General features: G+C 34.2%; 1 protein-coding gene across 1 annotated transcript; it reads right to left on the reverse strand.

Annotated features, from left to right (window-relative positions):
- Positions 1 to 19,381: 19,381 nt before the first annotated feature.
- On the reverse strand, positions 19,382 to 20,002 carry LOC120358762 (protein ANTAGONIST OF LIKE HETEROCHROMATIN PROTEIN 1-like). Its single transcript, XM_039454019.1, has 2 exons — positions 19,784 to 20,002; positions 19,382 to 19,702 (listed from the first exon to the last, which is right to left on the reverse strand). The coding sequence occupies exons 1-2, from the start codon at positions 20,000 to 20,002 to the stop codon at positions 19,382 to 19,384; spliced, it is 540 nt and encodes a 179-aa protein (XP_039309953.1).
- Positions 20,003 to 22,718: the final 2,716 nt, after the last annotated feature.

A 22,718-nucleotide genomic window follows, 5' to 3' on the forward strand; every position in this document is an offset into this window, starting at 1 on the left:
CTTACAAATCAAGTCAAGATCATTTAGAACTTATGTTTAATATTATAAAACAGCAATTTAGATGCAATAATAACCTTAGTTCAAAGCAATTTTAAAGTGCAATGAAAAAAATTTTGCTTTATATAGAATTGAAAGAAAATTCATTTGGAAACTGTATTTCATTATCAAATATAAATATATTACTTCCGGTAGCGAAAATGATTGACGTATGTGTGTGGAGAGTGCGAGTGATAAGCAGGTATTAGGGGATAAGGTGAGACGTGGTGGAGTGCGAGGAGGTGAAGGAAAAGGGAAGGGGCTGGTGGTAGAGGGTGAATAAGGGTAAAAAGCCGAGGTAAGAGAATAGTGAGACAGAAGGGATAATAGGGTTGGGACGGGATTTGGAGGTTAGACGGGAGGGCAGGTTTAGAGTGTAGAGAGAAAGTAGAAAAGAGGGAGGGTAGCGACATCAGGCGGTAGAAGTGAGAAGCAGAGCAGGAGAGAGTAAGTGCAGTAGCGGGAAATTTTGAATTGGAGTAACGTGTGAATAACCGATTTAATATCTTAAATACTTTTTACATTTGCTACATCTATATAATAATTGTAAAAATAAGCTAAAAATATTATTAAACTTGTTTAAATTGTCTTCTTAGAGTAAAAGTGTGATCATCTTAAATATAAAAAGAGTCATATTTTCTAGTAAATATTTTCTACTAAAAATAGATTGCTTAATTTAAAAAAAAAATTTGTTTTTTTTTATATTTACAACCCGACTACAAGTAAATAAACTCTTGAATAGGGAAAGTTGGCAGGTTAGAGGAAAGACGAGATGGAGGAAAGAAAGGAGGGAAGGAAGGAGAGGGAAAGAGAAGTAGAGGAGGGGAAAGGGGAGAAGAAGAGGAAGGTGGGAAGACCGAACAAAGCAGAGGAGATGAGGGATAGAGTATATAGTCTGTCGCTGATAGATGCGTTTAAGAGAGGAGAGAAAAGGAAGAAGATAGATGCATTACAGGTAGATATCTTTAAGAAAAGTATTAAAGGTAGTGAGATCGCCGGAAAAACAGCTAGAAAAGCAGCCGGAAAAACAGCCGGAAAAGCAAGAAGAAGGGGGGTTGAGTGAGATATTAAGAGAGGTAAGGGAGGGTTTTAAGGAAATTAAAGCGGAATTAAGAGGTAAAGGAAGGGAAAGCAGAAATGAGGGAATGGATGGAAGATATGAGAAAAAGATTAGACAGATTAGAGAAAAGAGTGGAAGAGATTGAGAAAGGTAGGGGGAGGGAGGAGAAAGAGGAAGGGGATGAGGAAAGGAAGGAAGAGGAAGGGGTAAAGCAGATGGAGAGAGGAAGAAAGGGAGAGATAAAGGAATTAGAAGAAAGAATGAAGAGAATAGAGTTAGAGGGGGAAAAGAGGAAAAGGGAAGAGAGGAAGAGAAATGTAATCGTAAAAGGAGTAAAAGCAAAGAAGAAAAAGATAGAGGGCTTAAGAAAAAAGATAGGAGAGATAGTGGGGGCGACGGGGGCAACAGCGAGAGTGGAAGGGATAAGGAGTATAGGGAAAAAAGATAAGGAGGGAAGGAAAATGGTATGGATGAGATTAGCGAGTGTAGGGGAGAAAATTGAAGTGATGAAAGGAAAAGCAAAGCTGAGGGAGAGAAGGGAGTGGATAGTGGATGCTCTGACAGAAAAGGAGAGAAGGATAGAGTGGTGGATAAGGAAGGAAGCGGAAAGGATAAGGAGGGAAGGTAGGAAAGTAAGAGTAGGATATATGAAAATATGGATTGAGAAGAAATTATAGGTATGGGATGAGATTAAGGATGAGTTGAGGGAATGACACGGAAAAGAAGTAAGAGAATGGAAGGGGGGGATGGAGAAGGGTAGAGGGGTAGAAAAAGAGAAAGAAGATTTTTAGTAGGGTGGTGGACGGTGGGAGAGGGAGAGGAGGAAATAGAAAGAAATATAGAAAATGAGAAGCATAGGAAAAAGAAGAGGAATAAGAAAAAAAAAGATAGCAAAAAGTATAAAATAGGCTTTTGGAATCTGGCAGGCATGGAAAACAAAGAGAAGGATTTCAGGGAGAGACTAAAAGAATGGGATATGATGTTTCTGAGTGAGACTTGGTTACAGAAGAAGGGATGGGAAAGAGTTTGAAAATGGCTGCCAAAAGGATACGTGTGGGAAATGCAAGAGGCGGCAAGGAAGAGTAAGAAAGGGAGGGCAATGGGAGGAATGATTGTGGGGATAAGGGAAGGGATAGGGAGAGAAAAGGATGATAAGGAAAGAAAAGAAAAGAGATTACAAGCAGTAAAAGTAAATTTAGGGGGAGAGTGGTGGAGGCTAATAGGAGTATATGTAAATAGAGATTTGGAGGAAAAAATGGGAAAGCTGAGAGAGTGGATGGAGGATAGAGAAAAAGGGGTGAGGGTGTTAATAGGGGGGGATTTCAATGCTAGGACGGGGAAAAAGAGAGAAGAATAGGTGAGGATAAAGAGGAAGGGGTAGAACAGAAAAAAAGGAGCTCGAAAGATGAAAAGGTGAATAGAGAGAGAAAGACGCTATATGGTTATATAGGACAATTAAGATGGTCAATATTGAATGGAAGCGTAAAGGGGGATGAGGAGGGGGAATGGACGTATACAGGAAGGAAGGAAGGGACCGTAATAGATTATGTGATCGGGAATGAGGAGACAAGAAAGAAGGTGGAAAAGATGAAAGTGGAGAATTGGGTAGACTCCGATCATCAGCCGATAACGGTATGGGTGGAGGGAAAAGGCCGGAGGGAAGAGAGGACCGGGAAAAGGAAAGGGAGAGGAAGAAGGGGAGTTTGGACGGAAAAGGGAAAAAAGAAATTTGAGGAATACCTTGGGAAGAGGGCTGGTGAGAGGGTAGGGGAGGTTTGAAGAAAAATGAAGAGAAAAGTAGAAGTGGCATTAGAGAGAGTAGAGAAGGAAGAGAAGAAGGAACGGAGAGGATTGTGGGATGAGGAATGTAGGGATAGAAAAAGAGAGGTTATGGAGGAATTAAAATGGTGAAGGAGGAGAGGGGGAGAAGAGAAAAAATATAAAGAAATGAGAAAGAGGTACAGGGAACATTGTGAGAAGAAGAAGAAAAAGGAGAGGAAAAGATGGGGGAGGGAAATAGAAGGAATAAGATCCGAAAAGGACGTGTGGAAGGTAGTGAATAAAGGAAGGTGGAAGAGAAAGAGAGTCAGGGAAGGGATTGAAATGGGGGAGTGGGAAAAACACTTTAGAAGGGTGCTGGGGGGAGTGGAGTGGAGGATAAGAGGGGAGGTAATGGGGAGAGGGGTAGAGAAAGAGAAGAGATTAGTAGAGAGAAAATTGGTAGGGCGATAAGGAGATTGAAGGACAGAAAAGCGGCAGGAGGGGATGGGATTACGAATGAAGTATGGAAATATGGGGGAAAAGAAATAAGGGAATGGCTGTGGGAGATATGTAATAGAGTGTGGAAGGGAGAGGGATGGCCGGAAGATTGGAGAGAAGGGATAGTGGTACCGATAGTAAAAAAGGGGGAGGGGGAAAAGGTAGAAGACTATAGGGGGGTTACGCTTATGCAAACGGCGTATAAAGTATACGCGGCGGTTTTGGCGGAGAGATTGAGGGAAGAAGTGGAAAATAAAGGGATATTATCACCGAGTCAAACGGGGTTTAGGAGAGGGGTAGGAACGATAGACCACATATACGTGTTAAATTATTTAATAAATAAGAAAATAGCGGAAGCAAAAGGCAAAATAGTAGTTATGTTTGTAGATATGAAAGCAGCGTTTGACTCGGTGGATAGGGAGATACTGGTACAGACAATGAGGAGGAAAGGAGTAAGAGAGAGTCTGGTGGTGAGGTGTGAGGAAGTTTTGGAGGAGACAATAAGTAGAGTAAGGGTGGGGGAAAAGGAGGGAGAAAACTTTTGAACAAATAGAGAAGTGAGACAGGGATGTCCGTTGAGCCCATGCATGTTTACACTACTGCTAGCGGATCTGGAATTGGAAAAGGGGGGATAGAGAGGAGTAAAGGTGAAGGGAAGAAAAATTTATTCTCTGGCGTATGCGGATGATGTGGCGGTGGTGGCAAAGGATGAAGCAGGGATGAAAGGGTTAATAAAAACATTAGAAGGATATGTAGAACAGAAAAGATTAGAAGTAAATGTGGAGAAGATAAAAGTGATGAGGTGTAGAAGAGGGGGTGGGAGACAGAAAAAGGTATTATAGAAATGGAAAGGAAATGAAATAGAGAAAGTGAAAAGGTATAAATATCTGGGCTACATGATGATGGCAAATGGGGGACAGAAAAAACATATAGAGGAGAGAGTCAAAAAAGGAGCGGTGGTGATGAGAGAAGTATGGGGAATAGGAAAGAAGAAATTCGGAAAGGACTGGGCTAGAAGGATGTGGTTATTTGATAGGTTGGTATGGACGGTGGTTAGCTATGGGGGAGAAATTTGAGGGTGGAAAGAAAGGGAAAGGGTAAAGAGGATACAGGACAGGTATTTGAAATGGGTAATAGGGGTGGGAAGGTACACACCGGGGTAGATGGTAAGGTAGGAGATGCCGTGGGAAAAATTAAGGGGAAGGGCAGGAATGAGGGCATGGAGTTATGAAAAAAAAAACTGGGAGAAGGAGGAGGGGGTGAGTTGGCAAGGTTGTGTTGGGAGGAGATAAGAAGTAGAGCGAAGGAGGGAAAAGTGATGGAAAAATGGGAGGAAGAAAGAAAAGGTTTCTATGAAGAAAAGAGCTAGAATATCAAGGAGATAGAAAAGTTGAGAGAAGAGGAAGGGTTAAGGAGGGAAGAGGTGGTAGCAAGAGAGAGGAGGCGGCAGGAAGAGGAAAGATGGGAAAAAATTAGGAGCTCGAAGTTCAACAGATAGTATAACAGAGTGAAGGGAAAGGGAGTGCTGGAGTACTTGAAGAGGGATTGGAAAGAGGAAAGATAGAAAAGGATTGCGAGATTTAGGTTAGGAGATGGTATGAGAGGAGGTAGATACTGGGAAGAGAAAAAGAAAAGAAAGTGTAGGATATGTGGATGGGGAGAGGAAACGTGGGAGCATATATGGGAGGAATGCACGGATTGGGAGACGAAAGAGGGATGGCAGGAGATGATAGGAGAGATTTTAGATGAGAGGGGGGAAAGAGAGGTTTAGATGAAAAAACTGGAGGAGATGCAGCAGGGAGGAGGATGGCTGGGACGAATGAGACTGTGGGAGGAAAAGAGGAAAGTGTGGCGGAAACGGAGGTCCAAAGAATGAGTGTGGAGGTATGAATGGATGAGTGATTTTTCTCCTTTTCTCTTTCTCTCTCTCTCTCTCTCTCTCTCTCATGCGTTGTAAAGAAAGCAAGGAATAAAAAAGGTTGAAACTATGTAAGCGGAGCGGAAGTCCGCAATGTACTCCGCAAGGAATAAAGTACCTACTACTACTACTACTACTATAAATATATTATATTTTACTTCTTCATTAAATTTAATTACGACAATAAATAAAACCGCCAATAATGGAAAATAAACATTAGTAACTAATGCATCAAATTGTGATAATAAAAACTTACAAATATATGATATTGCTTTGTATTGTAATAAAAATAACTCGCAACTAATTACAAGATGCTCCCGCAGTATTATATCTGTAAGCTGTTATATTTAAATAAGGCGCCAGCTATTATGGCGGCATGATGATTGTCTCCGCGAGCGACGCCACAGGACTCCTTCCCACGAAAAAGAGACCCGACCGGCCAAGAGAGAGAGAAGAGGCCATTGTTGTGCTTAAACGGATTAAGGCGATGCTAGACGACGTCGGTACTGCAGATTGCTGTACATTTTTCTTCGACAAACTGCGGGTCGCGCATGAGGCAAAGGGTAAGGGGAATAGGCTAGCGCACTTTGTCAAACGCACTCATCTGTCCTTAATTTTTTTACTTCAGTGCCTCTAATACAAGATCTCTGAACTACAATGAACCCAATTTCTGCTCTTCGCACCAATACACGTGAAAATTACATAAACGATTTTCATACATTTATATCTTTTATACTAAAGCTTCTAAGATTATTTTGCAAGCACCGTATTGTTCTTTGATTTAATTCACACCTCGCTAGCTACTTATTTCATACACACAATGTCTAAAACTTTTATATGGGTATGTATTGTCACAAGTCGGCTGCAGAAGCCGATAATTAAACTATAATTTTTTAATTAACTTTCGTTTTTCGTATTTAATTATAGCTAGCGAGGTGTGTTTTTGTCACTACTTTAATTGTGTAAAAGGATTTTGTGATCTGTAAAGCCAATTAAAAGTTATCTGTGCACAAAAATAAACACATATAGAGACCGGTCCAGCATCGCCTTAAAGACACTTATTTTGTGATACTTAAGCTAGATTTGCCTAATTATTTAATCCTGACACCCGGCTACTAACACCAAGCCAACAATTTTAGAAGTGGGATCTGAGCTGAGTTACGATAATTTTACGATAAATTATGCTAATTTACGCCAAGATGTGGAACGGAAAATCGCTGCCGGACCTCACGATCGTCGAGATGAAGGACATACTGAAAAAGCTGCAATTGTTGACAGCGGGGAATAAAGCTGAGTTGATGGCCAGAGTATTAGAGGCAGACCCGGATGGAACACGATTGCAAAGCATGCAGGAAGGTACGAACAAGGCGCCCGGAATGTCTAACGTGGCAGGAGGACACGTGGATGAGTCGTAGGATAGCGACCATGAGGTGAGCTCAAGTTTGCCACAAGGTATGCAAAGTTCTTCAAATGAATTAGACTTATTGCGGAGAAAGAGGTTATTGTTGCAACGCGAGATTGAGCTTATGCGTCAAGAAAATGAGAGGTTAAGAAGAGCGACAACGTTAACGTATGAGACGGATCGTACTCAACTGCCATCGGTTAATATTAAAATCGTTAGCAAATTATTAAGTGAATATAACGGGGCAGGCCAAGATTTTCAGACTTGGGACCGCAGTTGCAATTGCTTAGGCAATCTTATGATCTTATGGATAACCTAATAAAAATTATGATCGGACTACGGCTAAAAAGAAAAGTTAGAGTGGTTTTACTCAAAGCTGGAATTGCTGAGTATGTCAGCTTCCGCCATTTTGTGTGAACTCAAAAAAATGTATAATCATTGCCCCACTAAAGCCGATTTACGTAAACAGTTGAGTGCACGGATGTGGCAGCTATCAGAAACATTCCAAGATTGCTTTTATGATAAAATTATTAAGACCAATAAAGTTCCGATATCCGGAGACAAACTTTTGGATTACGTGATAGACGGCATTTCTGATTGGCGTATGAGAGACCAGGCCAGGATGCAAAACTTTACGTCCGCGGAGGAGCTCTTGCAAGTCTTCAAGAAAATCTCTATTCGCCAAGATTTTAAAAACAAAACAAAGATTGCCGAAAAAAATGAGAATAAAAATAACGTCAAGCTTATAACCAAGGAAGAGGCACAACTCAAAAGAAAGTGCTACAATTGTAATCAGCCAGGACATCTTACCACTGAATGTAAGCGGCCCAAAAGAAAAAAAGGCTCATGCTATATTTGTGGAGAATTTAATCACCTTAACAAAAACTGTCCAAAGAAAGGTACGCTAATCAAGCAGAAGGAGGTTAACAATGTAGAGATCGTCCCAGAAAACTCTAGTTTCCGTCGAGACGTCACTTATGAGATAAGTTATCCTAAGGTTAATTATGTTATGCATTTTAAGGCGATGCTGGACTGACGGTGAAACTCACTCGACGTCGGTACTTCAGATTGTTGCAGATTTTTCTTCTACGAACTGTTGGTCGCGCGTGAGGCAAAGAGTAAGGGGAATAGGCTAGCGCTTTTTGTCAAACGCACTTATCTTACCTTGTTTTTTTTACTTTAGCGCCTCTAATGCAACATCGAGGAACTAAACTAGTGCTCTGTCTCACTCAGTCTCACTCTTCACCGATTCTCACATCGATTCTGCACGCACACATAAACACGATATTTTTGATTGGAAATATCTTTTATACTAAAGCTTCTAGGATCGTTTTGAAAGCACACTAACAATCTTACGTGTAATTCACAGTACGCTGGATTTTGTAGGTACAAAGTCTAAAACTTTTATACGCAATATATATTGTCACGAGACTACGACAGAAGCACGTAGTTTTGCAACTTTTTTCCGTTTTTCGTGTCAAATTAGCCAGCGTATTATGTTTCTGTCAATACTTTAATTGTAGAGAAGGATTTATCATTTTGTGAATTCAATAAAAAGTTTACTGAAATTTAAAATAATAGTGTTCAGTCGGTATCTCCAGCATCGCCTTAATACATTATTTGATACAGGAAGTCCAGTGAGCTTTATTCAAAAAAGATTTATTAAACATTATGATACTAAAGACATTAGTCGATTTCAAAATACTTTTTATGGCATTAACCGTTCTAAACTTGGTATTAAAGGTATTATTAAGACTGATATTATACTGGACCAGGTTCGAAAAATAAATGTACCTCTTTTAGTTGTCGCGGATGATGTCTTTATGTGTTTTATTAGGTCAAGATGTATTGAAACTTTTTCAATTAAATTTAACAAATAACAATGCGAAGGAACAAAGTGATGAAATTGTTACCATTATAAATATAGATTATACCCAATAAACACAATATTTTTTGAATGTTTTTTTAATATTTATTTAATAATTTTTAATTTAATTTAATAATTAAAATATTAATTTTTCATTGTACAATTCATCACAACAAAAATATTTATTAAATATTTATTAAATATTTATTTAACATTAATTAAATATTTAAAATAATGATTTAGAGAAAATATTTATTTAATATTTATTTAAAATTTATTTAACATTAATTAAATATTTAAAATAATGATTTGAAAAAATATTTATTTAACGTTTATTTAACGTTTATTTAATATTTATTTCACATTAATTTTTTATTTGAAAAAACATTTTTTTAAAACATTAATTTAACATTTATTAAATATTAATTTAATATTTATTTCACATTAATTTTTTATTTAAAAAAACATTTTTTAAAAACATTAATTTAATATTTATTTTACATTAATTTTTCATTTGAAAAAACGTTTTTTAAAAACATTAATTTAACATTTATTCAACGTTAATTTAATATATATTTCACATTAATTTTTATTTAAAAAAACATTTTTAAAAAATATTAATTTAAAATTTATTAAACATTAATTTAATATTTATTTCACATTAATTTTTCATTTGAAAAAACATTTTTTAAAAACATTAATTTAACATTTATTTAACATTAATTTAATATTTATTATTTATTTGTTTTTTTTAAATAAACATTTTTTTAAATATTTATTTAATATTGTTTAAGTATTTATTTTTTATGAATTATTTAATTGAAAAAATAATTTTAGTAAGCATTTTTAAATGTTTATTTAATACTTATTTAATGTTTATTTAATATTATTTAATATAATTTTTTTACTTATTTTTCATCTCTATAAAATTATGTTTATTTATTATTTATTTAACATTTAAGCTCTTTATTTTTCAATTATTATTAATTTTAAAATTTGTTTAAAAAATGTTTCAATAACATTTATGAAAATCAGTAAAAAATTAACTTATATACGAGTACAAGGTGTCCCATTTTAATCTATCCACGCAAATATTTCCGTTCCCTTGCATTTTACAAGAAAATGTTTCAGACAAAAGTTGTATGGTTTCGAGGGGGACATAAGATGGTGTCATTAATTTGACCTCGAATAGTTGCTTAAAGGTCACATGAAGGTCACCTTCAATTTTTTAAATAGAACTGCCTATTTTTTATTGCACATTCTTATAGCTTATCTCGAGACGTTTCCAAAACACTATAAACAAATGTCTTTCCGTTAAGTATTTTGCGAGTTTTGACGCTTGAAAGTTGGTGGGCCATTTTAATCCATCCTTTCTTACTAATTATAAAAGCAATCAACCGGTAAAAAAACTGAAGCTTATAGACTTACAGACTTTTTAGAGGACCGTTCGAGTCCAGAATTCCAGATTCCAGACCGCATGCAAACAAGTAAACAAGCTCGTGCCGGTCGTGTCGCTCGAGCACCGGAGCTGCAGCGATCCTCACTACGTGCGCTTTGCAGATGGTGGGAGCGTCCTACCAATCGTACGCGTATACGCAGAGCGGTGAAAGGCGCCCGCGTAGAAGCTGAGCGTCAAGCGTGGCTACGAAGATCCGCACAAAGCGGAGAGCGCGATAGCCATGATAAATACAGATGTCAAAACAAAAGACAGTTTGTGGAAACACCTTAGTTCTAGTTTGGTGAAGTTGAATGCGGACTTAATCTGCATAGACAACTTGATTCACCTGCCCAGAAACGGAGAATCCGTTGAGTCTTCATCACAAATTCTGTTTTTCATTCATCAAATTTCATCAAAAATCACAAATCACGATTTAGTAATCCTAATTGTTGAATTAATAAGGAATATGGCTGATTACACTTCCAATGAAATTGTTGACATTTTACTTTTTCTTGGTGAATGCCATAGAAATTATCGCCAACCTGCAATTTTATATCGTGAACGATATGGGTATAGACGTTGCCCCAATCATACAACAATTCCCGATATAGAACAGCAAGCTTGCCAAGGTTGTATAAAATGTGACAGGCAAAAGATCAATTATGATAACAATGCACGATTGGCAACAGTTTTAGCAGCAGTTCACCTGAACCCACAAATTAGTTGCCGACAGATTGAAAGGCAAATTGGGATTCCTAGGATGACTGCGCAAAGGCTGCTAAAGAATGCAAAGTACCATGCATATTAGATCACTTTGACTCAGGCTATCACTGATGAAGATATGAGAGTACGTCTGCTGTTTTGTCAATGGGCAGAACAAATGTTTGAAAATAACCCGAGATTTTTTTATAATGTTATGTTTTCAGATGAAGCGACATTCAAAAACAATGGAGAACTAAATAGGCATATAATTGTCATTACTGGTCAGACGTGAATCCTCATTGGTATAGAAAAATAGATAATCAGCATCGTTGGAATGTGAATGTATGGTGCGGAATTGTCAACGGTTATCTCATCGGTCCTTATTTTTTCGAGGATACTGTAAATGGGGAAAACATTTTACAGTTGTTGCGCGATGAACTACCTGATCTGCTCGATGATGTTGACCTTCGGACAAGGTTAGAAATGTGGGTACAGTTGCTTGGATGGGGCAGGTGCTCATCGCGCACGAATTGTAACTACGTTTCTGAACAACAGATTTAATGCAAGATGGATTGGATGGAATGGACCAGTTCATTGGCCCCCACGATCGCCTGATTTGACTTCACCTGATTTTTTTCTTTGGGGTTATTTAAAAAATGTTGTTTATGAACAAGAACCAACAACAAGAGCAGATATGATTGAACGAATTCGGATTGCATGTAGTAACATACCACGGGCTATCTTATTGAAAACTGTTTGCAATTTTCGAAAAAGGATTCAATCATGTATTGAGGTTAATGGTAACGTTTTTGAACAAAATTTATAGATTTGGTCCAAAAGCAGATTTTCATTGAACAAACACCCCGTCCGTGAGAGACAAGGGGACTCACGTTAATCAAGCACCTCAAAGGGTACACCCCGTGAGAGGCAAGGGGACTCACGTTAATCAAGCACCCCAAAGGGTACAGAAAACTGCTACGTCCACGTCGTTGTTCCTGGGTAATACTAAAAGTAGTGTTAAAATAAAATCACTTGTTTTCGTCTAAAAGTCCCCTATGGTCCACTTTTAGGCCCTAACATGGGTACATATTTTTTACGCAAAATTTTGTGCTCTTTCCAAATCCGGGATCAAAAATACGGGTTTCCATTAAAAAAACACTTGTTAATCTTAAAATGACTTTGAAAATCGACTTCAAGGTCAAGTTCAAGGTCATCAACGGTTGGCCCCCTTTGAACCATACAACTTTTGTCTGAAACATTTTCTTGTAAAATGCAAGGGAACGGAAATATTTGCGTGGATGGATTAAAATGGGACACCCTGTATATTTAAATAAATAATATACTTTAATTATATATATTTCGTCTTTTCGATAATATATTGACCTGATCTATCAGTGATGTACATGCATAAACACAAAGTGTTTACAGATCATCACGACGGATCAGTTCGCAGCGATCACAAAAGTCAAGCAACGTTCACTGGAGTCGCAACTTGGATGAGTGACCAAGTGAAAATTTCCGAGAAAAAAATTCTTAAGAAAAAACCTCAATATTAAAAGAAATTGTTTAATGTAAAAAGAGGTATGAATCTATTAATTTCAATGTTTTTGAAAAATTTTTTTATTGCAAAAGCTTTTTTTTAAATATTGTTTTGCTCATTTATGCTTTGTTAAGAAGAATGTTTCTTTAATGTTTAATAAACGTTTTCTTTAAATGTTTTAAAAACATTTTTATAATATTTGAAAAACATATTTTTAACGTTAAAATAAACATTTTTTTAATGAAAAAAAGGGCACTTAACCTATTATTTTTAATGTTTTTATAAATGTTTTTAAAAATGTTTTTTAAATGTTTTTAAAAACATTTTTTAAATATTGTGTGCTGATTGGGTAGTTGTACAAGTACTAATAAATTAAATTTTCGTAGAACAGACGAGCAATTGCCAGCTCAAACTAAAAATGAACTAACTACAATTATTTAATAAATGTTATGTCGAACTAATTAGACCAGAAATACTTGAGGTGAAGGCCGAACTGAAACTTGCGGTGAACGATCCTCAACCGTTTCATTTTTTACCGAGAATTTCTTATGCGGAGAGAGACCAACTTAAATGTCTTCTAAATAAATTGCTGAAAAAAAATATTATTTGTCCAAGTGAATCAGAGTATGCATCTCCAGTACTACTGATTAAAAAAAAACGGTGAATTACGAATAGGATTACCGCGCACTTAATAAAATGTTATTAAGAGATAATGTTCATCATCCTTTACCAATAATAGAGGATCAAATTATGATTTTAACAAACAAAAGAATATTTAGTAAACTTGATTTAAGAAACGGATTTTTCCATATTAATATTGCAGATGAATCTATTAAATTCACCGCATTCGTAACTCGGCTATTTTGAATTTCTCAAGATGCTATTTGGATTTAAAGTCGGTCTATCGAGATTCCAACGTTTTATTTCAGATGTTTTTAAAGAGTTGACTGAAGCGGGAGATTTGGTTGTTTATTTGGATGACATTCTTGTTGTGTCAGCAACCATAGAACATCACTTAAAAACGCGTTTTTGAGTTATTAATAAACAATAAGTTGGAGTTAAGATTAGATAAGTATGAATTTTTGGTAACAAAAATAGAATATTTTGGATATACTGTAACAAAAGATAGTATTAGTCCTACCGCTGATGGAGTATCGGCAGTCTCAAAATTTCCAATTCTTCGTAACGTACGTGAAACTCAAAGTTTTTTAGGTTTAAGCTCCTATTTTTGCAAATTTGTACAAAGCTTTGCTCAAATTGCCAAATCTTTATATGAATTACTAAAATCTGACAAAAATTTTAAATTTGGTGCTCAAGAATTACTAGCTTTTGAAACAATTAAATCAAAATTAACGTCTTTTCCATTATTATCTATTTATAGTCTCAAAGATATAACAAAATTGCGTTGTGATGCAAGTGTATTGGGATGTGGAGCTATTTTAATGCAGAAGAAGTCTGATTTAAAGTTTCATCCAATTTTCTATTTTTCAAAGAGAACAATACCAACGGAGAGCAAGTACCATGCTTTTGAACTTGAGACATTAGCAGTTATTTATGCGTTGCGAAAGTTTAAAAATTATTTGCACGGATTAACATTCAAGATTGTCACAGGTTGCAACTCTTTTAGACTAACTTTAGACAAAAAAGATATTCACCCAAGAATTGCACGATGAGCATTAGAGCTTCAAAGTTATGATTATGAGGTAGTGCATAGGGCAGGTAGTTAAATGCAGCATGTTGATGCTTTTAGTAGAGTTACAAATATTATGGTTATTGAGAATAATTCATGAGAGTTCAATTTGTCTGTATGTCAGAGTAAAGATCCTATTATTATACAGTTACAAAATAACTTAGATAACAGAGAAGATAAATTTTATGAAATGCGAAATGGTCTTATATGGCTGCGGTCCGATTTATGCTCGCAGCGCTATCAGCGCGCTCACGGTTGGTCCGATTCACTTCCTGAGCGTTTTCTGCGAGCGAAGTGACGTAATGAATTTGTGACGTCACGCGCTCACGGTGACCATGGTTCCGAGGTGGGTCGACGTGAGCGTTTGCGTTATTTGTGCGGGAAATAGTTTTTGAATCACAGTCGGCTGCCATTACAGCCTGCATTGTCAATATTTATTTTTTGTTCCAATTCTTAACGCAACATAGAACTCAGTGCCTTTCTGAAAATTATATTGTTCCTTTAACTTTCTTCAAAAATAAACGTACAAAAAATCAATTGTGTGCCTTTTTCAGTTTTTGTAGAGGCTATTGGGAAAACATTTACGTTTCAATTAACAGAAGCAGAAGCTGCAAGAGCAACTACAGGTTAGAAAAACTAAAATTAAAATAAATAGACTTCATAATAAAACATTACACAATTGAATAATTTTAATGTTTTTGTTTTTTTTTAATAAAAAATTTAGATAGTGTTTTTATATTAGACTTAGTTAATAAAGAGTATGCAAGGCAAAAGAAAACACAAATCAGCAAGACCAATAAGAGACTGGACCTTTGTAATACATTTATGGAAAAAGATTTATCTCCTGTCCCGTGCTCATCTATCTCAGAGGTAAATGATCCTCTGGACATCACATCCGCACAATCAGATACCTTACACTCAGTACCGCACACTTCAACACAAAATGTTGAAGAGTCAACTAGTGAGTATAAATTTAATGATGCTAAGTAATTTTGTTATTATTAATTGAGAAAATTAAAAAATAAAAAAATAAAAAACAAAATATATTGAGATAAATAATTAATATTAAATAGAAGTCTTAGTGAATTGCTTTGACTTGTATTAATATTAAATTATTATTAACGTATCTCAACATCCTTTGTTTTTCACTCGTTTCTTAGCTTTTTAACTTTCCCACTTTATTTTGTACACATGAGCTAGACATTTATAATCAATGACTTCTTGGATATCTTACAGATAATGAGAAAACTTTATTTATATAGTCATCAAAGACTGTATACTTACTCCTGGAAAAATATGAGGAACGAATGAACGAATTCTCTTCGGGAACAAAACGTCATTCTAAATCTGGAAAAATATTGCAAGCGAGATGAATAAGGTTGATCCCAATATTGCAGTATCAGGACCACAATGTCAGTCAAAAATAAATAGCATGAAAAAAATATATAGAAAAATCATAGACCACAATAATATATCTGGAAATGATCGAAAGTCATGGCAATATTTTGAGGTATATTTTAGGTAAAAAAAAGGCGGTATTTATGTGTGTGCGCGCACCTTATCTTTAATTTTACCTAAAAACACAAGTGATACTATTTCTGTATTTTAACAAAGAAATTTTTCTATGCTAACCCATGTGGTACTCTCTTTAATTTCTATACAAAACCTAAGTGATTGTATTTCTACATTTTCATTGAAAAATCTTCCTATTTCTAACCCAAGTAGTATTTATTTAAAAATAAATATTTTTTATTTATTTAATCCAACCTAAATGTATTCTTCCCAAAAAATGTATGAAATCTTTAAATTGCGCCATTTATAAAGAGAATATGTTGCTCTTTGAAATAATTGCTGTACTACTTTTAACAAATAAAATGCAAGTGATAGTATCTTTATTTTTTAAATAAAATCCAAGTGGTATCTTTAATTCCTTTCTAAATAAAATTCGAGTGATACTATCTGTGTATTTCTATTGAAAAATTTTTCTGTTTTAACCTAAGTAGATGTACTTAATTTTAAAAAGTTTCAAAGGAATATATAACATTTAATCTTAAAGAATTAAGGAAAAAACAGAAATGAGAAAGTTTTATTAAAATATAAAATTTTTTAACTACAAAAAATTGCCGCTGCTAGATAAAAAAAGCAATGAAAAGAATTGACATAAGAAAGAATGCGATAAATGTAACACTTGTAAGATACGCGTTATAAAATAAAGTAATTACGCGAAGTAAGTTAATGAGTAAATTTCTTCAACACTTGTTTCTTTTACAAGTAACATTGTAAATTATTATCTTTTACAAGTAACATTGTAAATCATTATAATTTTTACAAGTAACATTGTAAATTATTATAATTATCTAAGTTACCATAACTATTATAATAAATATTTTACAACATTTTATTTAGATATTTAAACATCTAGCAGCGGCAATTTTTTGTAGTTAAAAAATTTTATATTTTAATAAAACTTTCTCATTTCTGTTTTTTCCTTAATTCTTTAAGATTAAATGTTATATATTCCTTTGAAACTTTTTAAAATTAAGTACATCTACTTAGGTTAAAACAGAAAAATTTTTCAATAGAAATACACAGATAGTATCACTCGAATTTTATTTAGAAAGGAATTAAAGATACCACTTGGATTTTATTTAAAAAATAAAGATACTATCACTTGCATTTTATTTGTTAAAAGTAGTACAGCAATTATTTCAAAGAGCAACATATTCTCTTTATAAATGGCGCAATTTAAAGATTTCATACATTTTTTGGGAAGAATACATTTAGGTTGGATTAAATAAATAAAAAATATTTATTTTTAAGTAAATACTACTTGGGTTAGAAATAGGAAGATTTTTCAATGAAAATGTAGAAATACAATCACTTAGGTTTTGTATAGAAATTAAAGAGAGTACCACATGGGTTAGCATAGAAAAATTTCTTTGTTAAAATACAGAAATAGTATCACTTGTGTTTTTAGGTAAAATTAAAGATAAGGTGCGCGCACACACATAAATGCCGCCTTTTTTTTACCTTTTTTTGAAAAGGTAATTTTGTACTGATATCACGCGTTTTGTAGTGTTAAGCAATAATATACTTTTGTAGACTTAAAGTTAAACGTAATTACCACATAGGTTAGCATAGAAAAATTTTTCTGTTAAAATACACAAATAGTACCACTTGGGTAAATACTACTTGGGTTAGGAATAGGAAGATTTTTCAATGAAAATGCAGAAATAGAATCACTTAGGTTTTGTATAGAATTAAAGAGAGTACCACATGGGTTAGCATAGAAAAATTTCTCTGTTAAAGTACAGAAATAGTACCATACGATATACATGCATCACATCACATGAGATGCGCATGACGTGCATAATGCATTATATATCCTCGTTTAACGTTAGTTAGTTGAAAAACAACAAGGATAAATGATGCATCGCATGTTATGTTATGCGTGAATCGCATGTTATGTTATGCATGAAAAGGAACGCACCCATAATCACATAAAACGGCTATAATGAGCACCACTCCGTGTCGAAAACGTATACAAGTTTCTCTTAGCGACGATCGGCAAAAAGAATGTCGTCTGTCCCGCAAACCGAGATGTATTGCCGATTCAGTTCAGGTTACGGATTAGGAAAGCCATGATATCACGACAATCATTGTCGCGACACTCGCGGCCATCGTGATGCATCACATGGTTGCATACGGGCTGATATAGTGTAGAGTCCCTAGAAGTAGAGAGTCTGGACATCTGCCCCTAAAATGTCGGTGATGAATATGTCAGTGTATGTACATATATGTATACATATGTATACCTTATGTGTGTGTATGTTTATCATTGTGTGCACATAAACATGTTGTATGCTGTTATCGCATTGGCTAAAGAGGATTAAATAAGGATCCGTATTGGTGCTGCCATTTTAGGTGCAGTCCAATCACGTGGAACCCCGAAATGTCCAGACTCTCCACTTCTAGGGACTCTAATATAGTGTAGTAACGAGCGCCACTCGTTACTCGTGTCGAAAAAATGTACTGGACAAGATTCGCTTGGCGACGATAATAATAATGACGTATCTTAAATGTAAATCGTCGAGATTTGGACTTTGCGTCGCGATATCTCCGCTCGTAGGGCACGGAGAGAAAAAATAAAAACACTTTTATTATGCAATTTTCCCCAAGCTATCGATTGAGACTACTCGGAACTTGATCGGTTCAGCCGTTACTGAGATCTGATAATCTCATTATGCTTGAACTCGCTGACTCGCGTAAAAGAGGCGCTGGTCTTTCTCGCTGACGCTGATGATGACGCTAACGCTGATGATGAAAAAAAAAAAAAAAAAAATACCGCGAGACGCGACCGCGCCTCCTGATCTACAATATATAAATGTTTTTTTCAAGTTCTTTTTCTACACACAAATAGGTTTATGTAACTGATAATTTTTTTTATTTTTAGAGAATGAATGAATTATTTGGAAAATCAGGATGGGCAAATCCGAAAGCAACAGCATCAGATTCTGGACCTTCATCTCTTGCAAATTCAACAGATGGATCAAAATAGCAATATCAAGGAACCTGCCATTAAGAAATTAAAATCTGATAAACTTTTAGATGAATTTGTGAAACAAATGAAAGAAGATAGACAGGAGAGAGAGAAGAAAAAAGAGGAAAGACAATTAATTATATTGCAAGAACTAAAAGAACAAAAAGAAAAGCAGCATAAAGAGAAAATGGATATAATGAAAACATTCTGCGAAGCTATTTCAGGCAAAAAATTTTTCGACTAACTATTCTTACTTGAAAGAGTTAAGTTCCTATATTGTGTGCAATTTTTAAGTTAACTTTATTGTATTCAAATTTTTTATTTTTAGTCACTTTCTTCATTTATTTTGATTTTATATTTTATGTATTTCTTGCTACTTACCATTGTACTTACTGTGATTTTATTAATTATTCTGCGTTTTAAAATAGATATTACAATTGTGATGTTGGTTTAAACATAACATCTATGAACTTTATTTTTTTATGTATGTTATTTAAACATAATACCTATGTATTTTTATTTTTTTTTATTTTTTATGTATTTTTATGTTTAAGTATAAAGGTATACTAGGATAGGTGTACACAACAATAAAAAATGTAAAGACCGATCAAATTAATTTGCATACACTTATTTATTTTTATAAGAATTTAGTTGATGAGGAAATAGTTTATAAGAGTTAATACATTAAAAAGATTTTATAAATTACGCAAATACACGTTCATAATTTCTCATTACCAAATTGTTCATTATTCTTTGTCGTTTTCTGTTGCCTTCATTTGTTCTACTCGATATTAATATTCCGTGCTGGATGTGTTGAATTTGATTTGATACATCAATATCATTTATATCAAATAAATCATTATTCATGATACAAACGTTATGTAAGACTGCAGTTGCCAATATGTATTCTGATATTTTTTCTAACGTAATCATGGGCAATCTAAAATACTTCTCCATCGCGCTTTCCAAACACCAAAGGCCCTTTCAATTGCCATTCGAGCTGATGAGTGACAAAAGTTGAAATTCTTTTGTCTAAGGTTCAAATGACCATTGTCTTTAAACGAGACCATCATATTGGTATGTATACCATATGCAGCATCACCAACAAGATGACTATCATTACGGAAATATTTTTCTGGATTCTCAAAGTACCGAGCCACTGGAGAGATTCTAAAAATTTGTGCGTCATGCACAGAGCCAGCATTCCCAGCAAACATGTTTGTAAATAATAAATTTTGGGTACACACAGCCTGAAAATAAAACAAAATTTACATTTACGCATTACATATTCTACAGACTATTATATTTATTAATTTCTCATGAAACGTTACCTGCACATGAATTGATGCGTATCCTTTTCTAATGTATGCTTGATGATCATCATTCGGGGGAGATCGTATTTCCACATGAGTGCCATCTATGGCTCCTATTACACGTGGAAATGCACTCACACGTTTAAATGCTATCATTACTTCAGTAGCTTTTCTTCCTTGAGGCCACTGAATAATTTGAGGAGCTAAGGTGTGTAAGGCGTATGTAACTCGTCTCATAGCGCGAATTGCCGTCGCCTTTTCCAAATCAAATTTCATACACACAGATCTGAAAACCATGATTTATTTCAAATGTTTTCCCAGCAAACAAAAATGAATTAAAATGGATTAAAATAAATTTAGATTTTCAGAAGTACGCATTTGTGAAAATCTGAATCCATCTGAATCCACTTTAATCCATTTTCGTTTGTCAACAATTATTTTGAAAAAACTAGTATATTGATTGCAATAAACTTGTATGAGTCTGGTGTAGCCATCATCCAAAGAGCCATTAACAATTGCTTTTTTGCTGGAATAGGCTTTCTACCTGCAATTGACTTTGTAGAAGTCAAACTTGGTCCAATCAATCTTAAAACATAGTCGAAGGTTGCTGAAAGTAATCTATTCAAAAAATCAGCAGGAGAGTTATAAAGTTTGCTAAAATTTCCCAGATAGCAAAACGTGATAGCTCAATCTAAAGCAAATCATCGCGCAGATGAAATTGCTTGTTAATTGCTACTACGTTGCCTTTTATTTAATGCGACAAAAATGTTTTAATCAATTTAGTATTAATATGCTGAGTTTTACTGTCGAGCAGATGTAGAAAAATTATTGAAGTCAATCATTGTTATTATATTGTGGTAAGTTGTGTTTAGAACTTGCCATTACTATATTTTGAAAATTGTTTATAGCAATCTGCGAGCAACATGACAGCAACATGTGAGCAACAATTCCTATTTATAACTTGTAATAAGTATAAGTTGATAAGTTGTTGGAAACTTGCTGGTATTATATTTTAAAAACTATTGCTGGCAAGAACGTAATGGTAAGAGGATATCCCCTTCAGTTGCTTTGCTGACAACTAATATGAATATTTGTGACAAGTTGTCGACAACTTGCAATTATTTGGCTATCTGGGTTTTAATTATGACAATAAATATAAGATTAGCAACCAAAATGAAAACAACATACCGAAAATGTGTTTTAAATTCTTGTGCTGCATACCCTGAGATAACTCTTTCTATAAAGTCTTGAATCCGAGGTCTTCTGTTTAATTTTGTTTTTTGTTTACTTATAATTAAAGCAGCATGCAAATTTTTTATAGCTTCCTCATCATCGCTTGAAGATGAATAAAATAAACGATTCAAATCCTCACTATCAGACTCCTCTAAAGCAATTTCCATCAATTGAAATGCTACGACCTTACACTTAATATTCATTTTTTTTTTCCTCGAGGCTGGTTTCCAAAATCAATAAGATACTAGAGTAAGGCATCCTTATCTAAACAACACACAATGTTTATAAAATATTTATAATTATGTGAATATTATAAAAATAATTGTCAAAATATTTGATAAATATTTTTATGATCTTACATTCAACAGATCATAAATATTTATTATAAATATCACAATAAATATTATAATAAATATTGTATAAAATATTAAAATATAGACTAAACGTTTATTATATTAGAAGTATAAATAAGTTTCCGCCGTTTCACAAAAAATGGCGCCATTAGTATGTTATGGTTGAAATTGTCTGTTGTAAAACGTTATATCGTAAGATTGGACATCTTGCAACAACATAACCTTAAAATATTAGCGATTTTGTATCAGCATTATATATCTTTTTTCATGCGAAAATGTCGAGTTTTGAGCTGAATAAGCGTCATTTGCGGGAGCTTTTGATTTACTTCTTTAATTTGAAGAATGCAGCCGAGGCGCATCGATTGCTTGTAGAAGCATATGGTGAGGCTGCCTTAAGTGAGAGAAGTTGCCGTGAGTGGTTTCACAAGTTTAAGAACGGTGAATTTGACGTCAAAGACAAAGAACGTAGCGGAAGGCCGAAAGTGTACGAAGACGCGGAATTGGAAACATTATTAGATGAAGATTCGTGCCAAAGCAAGAAGCACTTGCACTTACATTAGGAGTGATTCAACCAGCAATTTCACATCGCTTAAAATCATTGGGAATGATTCAAAAACAAGGAAACTGGGTTCCAGATGAACTGAAACCGAGAAACGTTGAAGGCCGATTTTTTACATGTGAAATGCTGCTTGCCAGGCATAAACGAAAGGGTTTTTTGCATCGTATAGTCACTGGTGATGAAAAATGGATCCACTACGATAACCCAAAGAAGAAGAAATCATGGTCCAGATAGCACAAAATATTTATAAAATATTTACTAAATATTTATAATATTTATTTTAATATTTTATAAACATTTATCAAAACATTTAATAAATGTTTTTATGACCGTAGATTGGACTGATCATAAATATTTATCATAAATGTTTTCAAAATATTTATGATTTATGATAATTATTTGAAAATGTTCAAAATATCCGCATAAATATTATATTACACCACATAATCCCAATGAGTAAAACAATATTTCTATATTTTAAAAAACAGTTTTCGCAAAAAAATTCCATTCTTAGGAATTTTTTTCGAAAATTCCGAAGCGGTCACCCATCCAAGTCGCGACCAATATTTTAGAAAATATTTTTACAATATTTTTGATAAAGTTTTTTATAATTTTTTTCCGTCATATATATAAAATATGTATAAAATATTTCTATAATATTTATAAAAAATATTTATGATATATATTTATTAATATTTATCATAAATATTGTGTGCTATCTGGGGGGGACCACCTGGCCATGCTTCAACATCGACAGCCAAGCCGAACATTCATGGAAAAAAGCTCATGTTGTGTATTTGGTGGGATC

Source organism: Solenopsis invicta, chromosome 10 (assembly GCF_016802725.1).
Source record: "Solenopsis invicta isolate M01_SB chromosome 10, UNIL_Sinv_3.0, whole genome shotgun sequence".
Taxonomy (NCBI): Eukaryota; Metazoa; Arthropoda; class Insecta; order Hymenoptera; family Formicidae; genus Solenopsis; species Solenopsis invicta.

Bases quoted from the DNA above. Each gene is read 5' to 3' on its own strand.
- LOC120358762 (XM_039454019.1), bottom strand. From the start codon at position 20,002: ATGAGACGAGTTACATACGCCTTACACACCTTAGCTCCTCAAATTATT. The intron at 19,703-19,783 runs GTAACGTTTCAT...TTTTATTTTCAG, and splicing joins ACGCATCAATTCATGTGCAG to GCTGTGTGTACCCAAAATTT.